The sequence below is a fragment of the Felis catus genome, chromosome C2, assembly GCF_018350175.1.
Source record: "Felis catus isolate Fca126 chromosome C2, F.catus_Fca126_mat1.0, whole genome shotgun sequence".
Lineage (NCBI taxonomy): Eukaryota > Metazoa > Chordata > Mammalia > Carnivora > Felidae > Felis > Felis catus.
The window spans coordinates 152,944,094-152,957,337 of NC_058376.1; the positions used below are offsets into that span (position 1 = coordinate 152,944,094).

General features: G+C 51.2%; 1 protein-coding gene across 4 annotated transcripts in view; it reads right to left on the minus strand.

Moving 5' to 3' along the window:
* ITGA9 (integrin subunit alpha 9) overlaps positions 1-13,244 on the minus strand; it is a 362,074-nt gene that overhangs the window by 299,356 nt on the left and 49,474 nt on the right. For all 4 annotated transcript variants that reach the window (XM_023260749.2, XM_023260752.2, XM_023260750.2 and 1 more), the window contains exons 6-9: positions 11,820-11,949; positions 8,842-8,927; positions 6,061-6,129; positions 2,999-3,136 (exon numbers count right to left, since the gene is read on the minus strand). In XM_023260749.2, the coding sequence (XP_023116517.2) occupies positions 2,999-3,136; positions 6,061-6,129; positions 8,842-8,927; positions 11,820-11,949 (423 nt within the window). The remainder of the gene's footprint in view (positions 1-2,998; positions 3,137-6,060; positions 6,130-8,841; positions 8,928-11,819; positions 11,950-13,244) is intronic.

Here is a 13,244-nt window from a genome sequence, read left to right on the forward strand (position 1 = left end):
CTCTATAAACCTGCCTGCCTACCTACACACCTGTCCCTACGGCATCCTCTAGCTGCCCTTACCTTTCCTCCCCAGAGTTGTTTGACACGGGCAAGCGCATCTCTACTTTTTGTCTCCTGCGCCTTTCGGTGCAAGTTTACAGAGCTGCTTTGCAAGGTGCGTGTGTTAGTCATCTTGACCGTCATGATTCAGAAAATCCAACACCCAGTAGGTCTTGGTCAGGGGGTGGGGGGTGCACACAGCCGGGCCCATCAGCACGTGTGGCTCAGATTTGGATTTCCTGAGCGAACACCCACCGACAGAGGGAGGGGGTCAACGGCGCCCGGTGGCGACAAAAGCCACCTGAGGACACACGCTCTGCCTCCAAATCACTGACGTGTCAGTATCAGAGTATTAACACGCAATCTGATATCTTGAGGCGGAAGAACTTCGAAACCTGCCCCAGGGCAGAGGTACTCTGGACCCACCGCACACCCTCAAGCCAGCCCAGGGAGTATCTGGCTTCACATCACACCTTCTGACTCTCCCCACTTTACCGATGAGGAAACTGAGCCACCCGTTTTAAGGTCCTTTTCCACATCGCACAGGCTAGTAAGGGGAAAAGCCCAGATCCAGGTTCCATCGGACTCCAAAGCCATCGTGTTTTCCACTCCTCTGTGCTGCTTCGTAATCACTCATCAAACAGGGAGAGGCCCAACAGGTCGAAGAATATCTCGGTGCTCAGCGCAACCACCGGGCATTTAGGATACACTGGTTGGGGGGGGGGGGTGGAACGTATGGGTGCCGCGTGTTGGGGGGCATTCTCCTGCTCCAAGATTCCTCGTGTAGACACTCTCCAGCTGGCTGCTGCGCTGCTCACCTTACTGCCTGACAAGTTAACACCTACACAAATGTTTCATCCTCTTGCAAACGTGGCTGGGCAGCCGCTAAATAAATGCGGATGGTCTCACCTGTATCATGACCACCTCACCTCTCCCCACACACACATGCCTGTCCCTCTCTCTTAGAACGTCAATGGGGATGCAGGTGCCAAGCCTCACGGCCACAGGTGCCAGGAAGTTATCTTGGCTCCCGGGTTTTCAATTCGCTTTCTCAAAGGGTCTGCAAGCATCCAAGATAGCTCAAGGCTCTAACGCTCGCTGGCTCCTGTTCAAAAGGCTGTCCTTTCTTTCCGACATCTGCCCGCCTACAGTTCAATACCACAGCCCCCTCCGACTGGATTAGTTACCCGATTGGGATAACGAGCATCTGGGTCCCTGCTCAAAAGTACATTTTTACCGACTATTTTTTTTTTTTTTACTATGAAAGTATTACATTCTTGCTCCTTGGATAAAATGAAAGCTAGAAATCTACCCAAGCCCCACCACAAACAAAGATCTGTTGTTAACGTCCTCTATGTATTTTGTGTACTTTTAACATTTTGGGGGGGGGGTTGGTTTTTGGTTTTTGAGAGAGAAAGAGAGCTTGCGTGTATACAGGTGAGGGAGGGGCAGAGACAGAGGGAGACAGAGGATCCCAAGCAGGCTCAGCACTGTGAGCACAGAGCCCAGTGTGGGGCTTGAATCCACAAACCACGAGATCATAACCTGAGCCGCAATCAAGAGTGGGCTGCTTACCCGATGGAGCCACCCAGGCGCCCCTGCGTATTTTTCAAGGTTGTCGGTACAGGCAGTCTTTATCGCTCTTTTCACTCATTAGCCCATAAGCATTTTCTCCTGTTTGCTCAAAGGCTGCTGGTCACAAAATTGATGCGTTTCACTCTCTTGTTGAACATTCTTAATTCTAGATGCTGAAGAGACTCTGCTCTCTCGTTGGTCTCCTGCCTCCACGGGTGCACTGCTCCCCCTCCTCCCCGTCCCTGTCCCCACAACCCTCCACTCAGCGGCAGAGGGGCGGAGGCACCTTTCTGACACCTTCACACCCCTTTCAAGGATCTGCAGAATCAGGGACATACGGATCACAGCCCTTGGCCACTGCGCTGGCCCCCACCCGACCCGCGACGCTGCACTAAGGGGGCCTGCCGCCCCACGCCCACCCCTGCCTGTGTGCCTGTTTCCCCTTCTTTAAGAGTCTGCCCAGCCACTGTGTCCTCCAGGAGGCCTCTCTGCCCCCCTGGGCACGTGTCTATATACTGCCAGGGAGCCAGCTGGCCCAGGTGCAAGTCCCAGCCCACCGCTTCCAGTCGTGTGATGGGGGGCAGTGGACTTGACTTCTCTGGGCCTCGGCTGCTTCACCTGAAGAATGGGGACCCCTGACACCATGCGTACGTTACACTGAAATCATTTCTAGAAAATAGGAGGAACGGTTTCAGGTACGGGGTCAACACTCAAAATCAAATAACAGGGGTGCCTGGGTGGCTCAGCTGGTTAAGCAGCCCACTCGTGACTTCGGCTCAGGTCATGACTTCGGTTTGTGAAACTGTGAGACTGCTTGGGATTCTCTCTCTCCCTCTCTCTGCCCCTCCCCCGCTCACGCGCACAAACGCACTCTCTCTCTCTCTCAAAAGAAATAAACATTAAAAAAAAAAAATCAGGGGCGCCTGGGTGGCGCAGTCGGTTAGGCGTCCGACTTCAGCCAGGTCACGATCTCGCGGTCCGTGAGTTCGAGCCCCGCGTCAGGCTCTGGGCTGATGGCTTGGAGCCTGGAGCCTGTTTCCGATTCTGTGTCTCCCTCTCTCTCTGCCCCTCCCCCGTTCATGCTCTGTCTCTCTCTGTCCCAAAAATAAATAAACGTTGAAAAAAAAAATTTTTTTTAAAAAATCAAACAACAGACACCAGACCTTACCGTTTTTCTCAATCCCCGCGCATCTGCAGTAATCATGCTGCGTATAGCTTTCCATTAATGGAACGCTGGGTTCTCTGATGGCAGGAGGCAGGTCTTTTCTCCTCCCCTGGGTAACGGAGCCCAGTGCCCAGCCCAGCGGGCTGTTCAGTCACTCCTCGCTGGACACGTGTCCCTCTCCCACACCCGTCCACCTGGCACCCAGCGCTGTACTCACATTTCCTCTGTTGATGTAGACAGTGACCTGCCCCTCGTCCCTGATCTCAGAGAACATGGGGGCCCCCACCAGCAGGTCAGAGAGGCCGTCCGCATTCAGGTCAACTGCGCATAAGGAGGAGCCGAAGTAAGAGCCCATCTGCAACCAAGTTGAGTCGCAACAAAGCGTTCAGTGTCTGCCCTCACACAGGAGGCCCTCGCTTTCCTCCAGCCCGCTGCTTTAGAAACACTTGCTCCCAAGCGCCTCACAGGCCGTGATGGCCGTGCTGCCCCACAGGCCAGAGGGCCCCGGGGAAGTGGGGAAGCGCCTGACTTCCCCGGCTGCCGGTAGCGGGGCCGGGCCCCCGTCCGCGTGACCGCGAAGCTAACCGGCTCGGAGTCCCCCCTCCGCGGGGAGCCCTACCAAGCGGAAAACAAGCAGACCGGTGCGGGGAGAACAAGGTATGGGTCTTAAAAGTGCAAGCTGAGGTTGCGAAACGGGTTACAACCATGGTAAGAGCGCCTCGTGTAACAGACACGTGACAGGACCAACCGAGTGGGAATATGAAATTTCATAACACAAGGCAAGCGTGAAAATAAATGCTGCACGAGGAACTAGGTTCCCCTCTCCCAGGCCGGCACGGAGCTAAAGCTAACCAGGAAGGCGTGAACTCCAGTGGCAGAAAAAGGTACAACTCACAAAACTACTTAATGGATAAGGGAACACGGGTTACGCTGGCCAGTCTTGGATCGTAGCTGAATTCAATACCTATTCCTGTAAATCAGGGGCCTCAAACCCAAATGCCAGTGAGATCCAGGAAGGTGTCGTAACAGGTGTAAGAACAAGTAACACTGCAAGTAGGCTGACGGGTGACAAGGGACACCTGGCTTGGAACCAGCTAAGGAGGCCACTCCCACCCAGCCGAAGTCCACTGCCCCCACGAGGGAGGCTGACCCCGAGAAGGCCGACCTTCGCGTTTTTCAAGAGAAGCCAAAGGTCTACAATGTCATTTGAAGTGCCTACTTTTAGAACACGGGCAACGAGTTCACAATAAAAAAAGAACAAACAAACATACCGGCAGGCCCAACAAAAGAATTTATAGGCTGAATTCTTTCCAAAGGCTGCCGGTTTGCAACCTCTGTTGGAAAGGAAAAAAAAAAAAAAAAGCCATTCTTTTAAAATAAATGTTTTCAAATAAAAGGGCTCCAGCTCTGCTGATGGGAACAAGCATTCTCTTTCAGTGTTGGGGTGTGCTGCAGCCGCCCCAGGGAGTGTGAGCAGTGGAAGGCACCCCGGTCTACTTCCTGCAGTGAACCCTGGGACAGGGGCCCTTCCCCAGTCACACGCCGAGGCCCACTTGTGCTCAACCCACCCCACCCTGCGACCAGCCATTCCCCAAGGAGAAGGGTGTGGGGAGAACTCAGAGTCAGGCAGAGACCAAGCGGCCGGCTCCAATTCCGTGGCTTTGCCAATCACTCTATCTGGACTTCAGCAAAACAAACAAACAAACAAACAAGCTGGAAAGGCCCGGAGGACCTGGCTGTTCGCCCTGGTTGAGCCCCAGGGGAACGGTTAGTCTCATTCCAATGGGCTATTTAACTTGGCATCTTCGTCAATGTTTAATCAGAAATCCCCGTATGTGACTTTTCCTAAGTTTTGACATACAAACACTTCAGATACCCCGTTAACTCAGTAAAACTCCTATATGGCAGTGGTATGCTTTGGGGTAGGTGTTCCTTGATCAGAGCTCTCCCAGCAGTCTGGAAATGTGCAGACATGTGTCTAAATTAACACCTGGATTGAGCACATATTGGTGATTTCTTAGGAGCACTATACGAAGGATGTCAACCAATAAAAACCGGAATTTGGGGGTATTTTTTTTTCTTACGATGAGGTCAAGAGATAGGGTTGCCTGACCGAATTCTGGACGAACAAAAGCAGAAGTGGACCAGTGGTGGACTGAGTCGGAACCCTCCCCCATGTGTGTGACTCTGGACACAGGGGTAAAGAGCTACAGACATCCCTTGAAAGCCTGCGGTCATGTCCTTTCCCTCTGAAATAACGGAGAAGTCAGACTAGAATTCCTGGTTTCTTCGGGCAAAAAAGCAGAATAGGACATATAAAGAGAGTAATGGCCTTTTTCAAAATCAGGAAGTGGACGGTGGGGATCAAGGTAGAAACCAGAGAAGTGGGAAGGAGAGTGAGAGGCAGAAAGGGAAGGGTGAAAGTGAGGGCAAGAAGAGCCCTCACGAAAATGACAGGTGACACGGCCATGGAGCCCTTCAGTCCCCTCCCAGGGAGCCCCAACACATCATCAGGACATCCAAGCAGACACGAAGGCCAGTCTGTCCTGGGACCCCATGTCATAAAGTCCTCGGGATGTGTGCACAAGGGGCTTCTCAAATGTTTACCTCTCCCACCGCCCACTCTGAAATCTGTGGCCACAAACCTGACCGTGACCAGTCACAGATGGGTGACCAGGTAAGTTGTCATCGGCACTGGGAGGTTTTTGAGAAGGAGGGGGGCACAGTTATAGGCTGCTAATGACGCCAGGATGACCGGCATTAACTGGGCCTGCCCTGGGCACAGGCAGCAGGCGGTGGTTGGGAGTGGGGTCGGAGGCAGCAGGTGCAGAGGCACAGGTGGATCCTGAAAACTGGGTGACAGATGTGTTCAGCTCCACATGCCACTTCAGAGTCAACTGTGTCTGAGCTCTCTGGGGTGTGGAGCGTGTAGGCATAGAAGAGACAGGCAGATGAAGGGGCAGAGAGGTAGAAAAAGGCAGAGACAGAGCGAGCAGTAGTTCTGATGCCTGTCTAGACTATGAAAACCCTTTTAAAACTCTGTGACGTAACTTGGTCGTGTACAAACTCACCTTGCTACCTGTCTCCTGCAACAAGCACTAATTCCACAATCTGCAGGTTACACACAGTGCCGAGGTCATAAAGGCAATTGCACGTGGAGCCACCATACTGACTTAGGGCGTGGATAGGGTCTTCCACCACTTTTCTAGAAAGTGAACTGATTCCCCACATGATGACATCTCACAAGCAAAAAGACGACACTAGTACCAAGAGCCTCACCTTTTTACCTGATGCCTGAAAAATCTTAATCAAGGTGTTCGATCTTTGATCAGCTCTAAAAATATAAACCTAAGGAATGAAAAAAAAAGTTGGTTAAGACGGAAGCGATGACCAAAGGTACTTATCAGCACCCTCCTGAGAGTCCTACTTAAATGGCCAACCAGGCACAAGGCATCACAAGCTTCAGTTGGCTGATAATGAGGAAGCCAGTGGGCCTTGCGTTTTACCAACTCTGCGAAAAGAGTGTCCTTCAATCCTGGGCAGAATTCACGTCCTCTGCTCCTGGACCACATCGTTTATGGAAGCCATGCACAGTAAGTCCCGAGGACCTTGCAAATTACTAGTCAACAATTCACCTCTTACATAAAGTGATTTTCTTCCTTGAAATATTTCTTCCCTTCCTAGGAGTTAGAGCTGTCACAGGTACAGCATTGAAAGACAGAGGGGTGGAAGGGAGAATTTTAGACAAAGCAGTTTTCCAAAGTGATCCCATAGAACACCAGAGCTGGGAGATCTGCTCGGGTAAATAGGAATTAAACATTAGGGGCACCTGGGTGGCTCAGTTGGGTTCGAGCCCCACATCAGGCTCTGTGCTGACAGCTCAGAGCCTGGAGCCTGCTTCGGATTCTGTGTCTCCCTCTCTCTGCCCCTCCTCACCCATGGTCTGTCTGTTTCTCAAAAATAAATAGACATTAAAAAATTTTTTTCTTATAAAAAAGGAATTAAACATTAAATCAATGCCTCTGCTGCAGGACTTTGAGAACCTTTAGTGTGCACATTAACACCATGCATCTCTACCACAAAGAGGATCACTGATATGGAACTTCCCGAGTGACAGGACTATGGAAGTTCTTTCTCAAGGTGCATCTTACGGGAGCAGTGTCCCTTGAGAACTAGGGTCAGGGACCCTCCTGTGGCGTAAGCAGCCACCGCCTTAGTGAGAATGTGCTTGTGCCCTTGACCCCAGAAATGATCAACCACCAAAATCCTGCAGACCAGAGGTCTGTTCTAGTGTCTCTGGGAATGGGACAGTCAGCAACTTTATCAACTACGCCCAATTTCCCCAGCAACTCTCACATGATCCGACTGAAAGAAGCATTTTCAGGTTCTTTTTTTGTGAACAGAATACAAGATTCTCTCTGTCTGGCTCTATCAGTTACAAATACGGTTCTCGTCCTAAGACTTGACTGTCTTAAGGCTATCACAAGCCTGAAAGGAAAACAATGCGATTAGATAAAAGTCCTTGTAACTGGGGAGAAAAGGATGCACTGAGGCATCCGCATGGCTGCGAACCAGGAGGTAAGTATTTTTGCCAACGTTACAGACATGCCTGGTCACACGCACACAGCTTCTTTCCTGAAGGACATTAGCAGCGTGGGGACAGTTCTTGGTGCTTCTTCACTCTACCATGTAGAAGAATCATGTGATCTTAAAGGATCTGCTTCCTTCTTGCATGACTCCCCCTGCTCAGTGCCCTAACATTTTATCTGGTTTCATTTTCAAAGATCCTTTCTCCCCGGCATCACTGTTAGTAGGGAGGGAGGGACACTTCCAGAAATGAGGGCTGAGGCTCCTAACTCCTGCCCAGGAGCATGCAGGGAAATGACCCTCATGCATCAGTGAAGCCCAGTCAGCTGACCACACTGACCTGCTGGCTCAAGGCTCCAATTACCAGTGGTTCTGGCCCATCTGGGCCTCTCTAGAACCCAGACCCCACTTCTCTGAGCCCCGGACATATGGCCAGACTCTATTCTAGGTCCACCCCATGGGCTCAGGTCCAAAGATCATTCCTTTGTTCAGACTTTTCTATCAGAGAACCCAGTGTAGTTTGTTAAAAACGCAGGTTCCAGACTCATATAGACCTACTGGATGTAGATTTCCCATACCCTAGAGCTAAAGAATCAGCAAGCATGGTTGTTCGTATTCTCAGCCCCCCTGAGGCCATGCTTCCCAAAGCGACTCAGACAGCCCTAGATCCAGTCTAGGTCTTCCCTATACTCTGGGCAAATCCTTTAGGAAAAGTGACCCATATATTCCCGGTCCAGCCTTTGGGCTGAACTGGTCTTGGCTCTAGAACACTAGGGAAACAGGCCGCCTCGGTGGCTGTCGGTTAAGTGTTGACTTCAGTTCAGGTCACTATCTCGTGGTTCGTGGGTTCGAGCCCTGCACTGGGCTCTGTGCTGACAGCTCGGAGCCTGCAGCCTGCTTCGGATTCTGTGTCTCCCTCTCTCTCTGCCCCTCCCCCGTTCACTTGCACTCCTTCTCTCTCTCTCAAAAATAAACATTAAAAACAAAACAAAACAAAAAAACCACTGGGGAAATAAATACACGACCCTAGGCCCCAAGATAAGTAAAGTCCCAAAGATACCCAGGACTAGACTCGGCTCTATTAAGTCAAAGTCAAGACTGGAAAGAGCTTGGCAGAGTGGACAGTTTGAAGCCGGAGGGCGCTGGACGCCATTCACTTGGAGGATGCCACGGTGCCAACGGTTGGTCTCGACAGTCTCACACACACGTAGTCAGCTGCAGAACGCAGCCGAGATGAGAAGGGGCCGGGAAGGGCGAGGTCTGGGAGCAGCGGTCACTCTCTGATTCAGCTTTCAAGGCACACTCGCGAAAGCGGTTGGAAGGAGGCCGACAGGAGACTCACGATGTCACCCTTTACCTGCCAGCCATCCAGCAGGGCATTCGGACCGAGTAAGTGACAAACCTCTACGACGGGGGCAGCATGCTTCCCCCTCAGGTCTGGCCCCACGCTCTCGCGCAGACTTTTCTCCTCACCTTCCCGACGCCTTCGTCCTGGGGGGCACCTCCCACCACGTCGGTGGTGGACGGGCGAGAAAAGGAGCCGGCAGTCACTGCGTAGCCTGCGAAGGGCGGACATTAACCAAGGAGAGGATGAGACAGGGCAGGGGAGAAAAAGAGCCACCAGAGAAAAAAGGGTCTCAAGCATCCCTTAAATCTGGACAGTTACGACCCAGCTATTTTTGGAACATAAGCCACCAGGGAACAAACAGCCGTCAGTCTTCTCACATTGAAATGGCTCATCTCACAAAAAGTCATGTTCCCCAAGACATCAGGGGCAGGAAAGAGTGTTTTCTGAGGGTCCTCTTTAAAGCAGGTACTGTGCTAAATACTTTATACCTGCTTTTCTCTTTCTTTTAAAAATGTTTGTATGTATTTTTCGGGGCGCCTGGGTGGCGCAGTCGGTTGAGCGTCCGACTTCGGCCAGGTCACGGTCTCGCGGTCCGGGAGTTCGAGCCCCGCGTCAGGCTCTGGGCTGATGGCTCGGAGCCTGGAGCCTGTTTCCAATTCTGTGTCTCCCTCTCTCTCTGCCCCTCCCCCGTTCATGCTCTGTCTCTCTCTGTCCCAAAAATAAATAAACGTTAAAAATGTTTGTATGTATTTTTGAGAGAGAGAGAGAAAGCACAAGCCAGGAAGGGGCAGAGAGAGAGGGAGAAAGAAATCCCAAGTAGGCTCCACACTGCCAGTGCAGAGCCCGACGTGGGGCTCGAGCTCATGAACTGTGAGATCATGATCTTAGCTGAAACCAAGAGTCGGATGCTTAACCAACAGAGCCACCCAGGCACCCCTGTTTTTTTCTTTTTGAGATAGAAGTTTCATACAGTGAAGCACATACACCTGAAGTGGAGAACTCATTGAAAGTGGCCCGATGTACACAGCCATGTGACCACCACCCGGAGTGAACAGAAGCATAGAACTCTAACCAGAAGGTTCCCTCCTACCCTCTCAAGTCAATGCCCTCCCTCAGGCAGACACTATTTGGATTCCCATCACTATATATTAGGTTTACGTGTTCTAGAAGCTCACTTAACATCACACCTGTGACATTCATCCATTCTGAGTGTAAGAGTCGTTTCTTTTTATTGTCGAGCAATGGTCCACCGTATGAATAGGTCATAACACCTTTATTCTCCCGCTGCTGGGCACCTGGGCTGTTTCCAGTTGTTCCCGCTTTACTCCAAATAAAGCTGCTGTGAACATGTCTTTGGACGCCAGCATCTTTTAATGACACAGTTCTATGAGGAAGGTATGATCGTTTCTTCCCTTTTACAGAGGTAGTCACTGAGACTAAATGTGGTTCAGTAACATGCCCAAGATAACATGGCAAGATTCAAATCCAATCTGTGCATCTCCAAAGCCCTTGCCGGTAACCACTATGCCACCCTCCCTCCTAAGAGAAGGCAGAAAGAAGCTGACAGTGGGTGGGTGGGTGGATGGATGAGGGAAGAGTTTGGACGCAAGAGGAGCCTAGAAACAAAGGCAAAATTTGTCTGAGCTTAGTCTAAATGTCTCCTGCTTCACAAGCAGGCTGAAAACTCTCTAGCTAGCATATATTCCCAAACCTTGTCCTCACATTTACACCCTAATGCTGTGATCACAGGCTGTTTGGATTTTGTGATGACACCCTATTGTGACCAATCCTTATTGACCATGTGGCCTGACCACATTACCTAAGAGTATTACGTGTGATCGCAAAGCCTCAAGTGACCCTTGAAAGCCTTTCAGCAACAAGGGTCTCTGGTACACAGGGAGAAGCCATGGGCCCTCAAGTTCAAAGGACCTATCCCAGACCCTAAAGCCAAACCCAAACCAAGCTCTCTGCTGCCTTCTCTCCACTCTCCAATCTACCAAACATACGCTGGGACTCCCTGCTGTGTACCAAGCACTCTATCAAGTCCTGGAAACGTCAGACCAACTCCCTACCTCCAAGGTGCTCCCAGCCGAGTGAGGGGTCCATACCAGTGGTCAGTGCTGTCTCCACAGCCCAGGAGGCAGCTCTGCATTGGGACTCTGGGCTCTGAAACCACAGGTTTAAGCCCCCCACTCCACTCTTTACAAGTCACGTGATCTTAGCAAGTTGCGTACTTTTCTGTACCTCGGTTTCTCTGCCTACAAAACGTGGGTAATAATAGTTGCCTCGTATGGTTGTCTCAGGAATTCAAAGAAATAGTATCCAGGAATACCTGGATGGCTCAGTCAGTTAAGCATCCAGCTCTTGATTTCATCTCAGGTCATGATCTCTTGCTTCATGAGACTGAGCTCCGTGTCAGGCTCTGTGCTGACAGCATAGAGCCTGCTTGGGATTCTCTCTCTCTCTATGCCCCTCCCCTGCTTGCACTCTCTCTAAATAAATATTTTTTTTTAAAAAAAGAGAAAATAATATCCAGAATGATAGCATTCAGGACATGAACTAAGGAAAAGAGCCACATAAAATCTTCACGCCCACAAAGACAGCCTATCTCTTGGTTGTACCTATCTTCTTTCTAGAAGGTTAAAAGAGCTGAGAACAGAAGAGAAATCTTCTGAGCCTGTGGTTCACCTTCGGCATTACCCTGCCATCCATCATGTTAATTACTGCTTCTTATCATTTCTATTCGCAACTGCTGTTGAGACCGGGAGGCGGAGGCTGCACCCAAAGAAACGCCGTGGAAAACCAGGATTCTATTGCACTCATGTTGTATCTGAACTTGAGGAACGGCTCAAACAAGAAAACAAAACGTCTGCCTCCAGCTCTGCAACAGGATCACGGTTTTAATCCAGAGCCCTCCTTTGTTCTCTCCCTGCTGGGCGTGAGGCTCCACGCGAGGCGCCCGGAGGGAAAGTGGACCGAATTGGAACAATACCCGCAAAAGCCAATAAACCCTTCTTTCCCCCCGTAAAGCAACAGTGTGTGAGCTTGGCGAGAATCGCTCCCGTTTCCCCTTCTCACCTGTCCACGTCCCTGAGCTACTCACCCAGGTACGTGTACCGCCTGTTCATGATCGCTTCGTCATTCAGCTTGAAATAGGTGTTGTCCGTAAGGTTCAGCACCTTGACCGTGCCGGCCCAATAAAATGACCCCGGGGCACCCATCACCACCAGCTCCTGCCGAAGAGAGACCCAGAGGTGAACGCGGAAGGAAGCGGAAGAGGGTGTGCAGGTGAGAGCAGGGAGAACCACAGCCACATCAAAGAACCCCACGAAAGACGCCGCGCACCCCAGACTTTCTTTCGCTGAGCAGTAAAAATGACTTCAGCGGGTCCCCTGCCATGACGGGATCCACCAAACACCCAGGGTCGGCAGGGATACAGACGGGGAGAACGCAGCGAGGTGACGACAGAGTGACTCACGTACCAGGTCCCTAGCCCACCCACGGGTGAGCTCACGCACATCCCCTCACCTTTACACCTGGATCAAACGAGGAAATGGCATCAGTGCACATCCTTATAAATCACAGAATTCCAGGAAACAGAGCTCATGAAAAGACAGCACCCCCCTCAGCATCCTGGCCTCCGACCCCACCTCCCCCACGCAGAGCGAGGAGAAAACAAGTGACCAGAAGCATCTCTGTGCACACCGTGGAGATCCCCACGTCCTCGCTCAGGACGCTCTTCCCAGGAAGGGCTCTGAAGCTCGCATTTGTGGCTGCTGTGACCCGCTGCGAACTCACGACAGAAGTACGAGGGCAGAGAGGTTAAGGGAAGGACAGGGACTCGAGACAGCAGGAGACAGCACTGCTATTAAAAACAGACCCAGGGGGCACCTCGGCGGTTAAGCGTCTGACTCTTGGTTTCAGCTCAGGTCGCGATCTCACGGTTTGTGAGTTCAAGCCCTGCGTCGGGCACTGTGCTGACAGTGTGGAGCCTGCTTGGGATTCTCTCTCTCTCTCTCTCTCTCTCTCTCTCTCTCTCTCTCTCTGTCCCTCCCCTGCTCATGCTCTATCTCTCATTCTCTCTCAAAATAAACTTAAAAAAAAAAAAAAAAAACAGACCCAGAAACACAGAGACACAGCCGTCTCCAGCGTTTGGAGTGGGGGCAAATGGCCCTGCACCCTCGACGGGGCCGAGAGCAGGTTTGTGCTACAAAACCACCCAATGAGCAACGCTGATGAGCATTCCAAGTGCTCCCAAGTGATGTACCCACCTAAGGGGGTCAGCGTGGACAAAGCATGGTTTTACCCACAAGAACAGGCATCATCACTGTGCTAAAGAAAGTTGGACATGACCTAAATGTCGAACAGCGGGGATTCTAAATCGTGGCACATCCAATTCAACAGAATCCTGCAGCAATAAAAACACTGCAGATCTGATAGCACTGAGACAGAATCACAAAGTGCTAAGTTGATAAGGACAGGCCACACAATATACAGTCAATGATCATGTTTTATAAAAGGAAAAAAG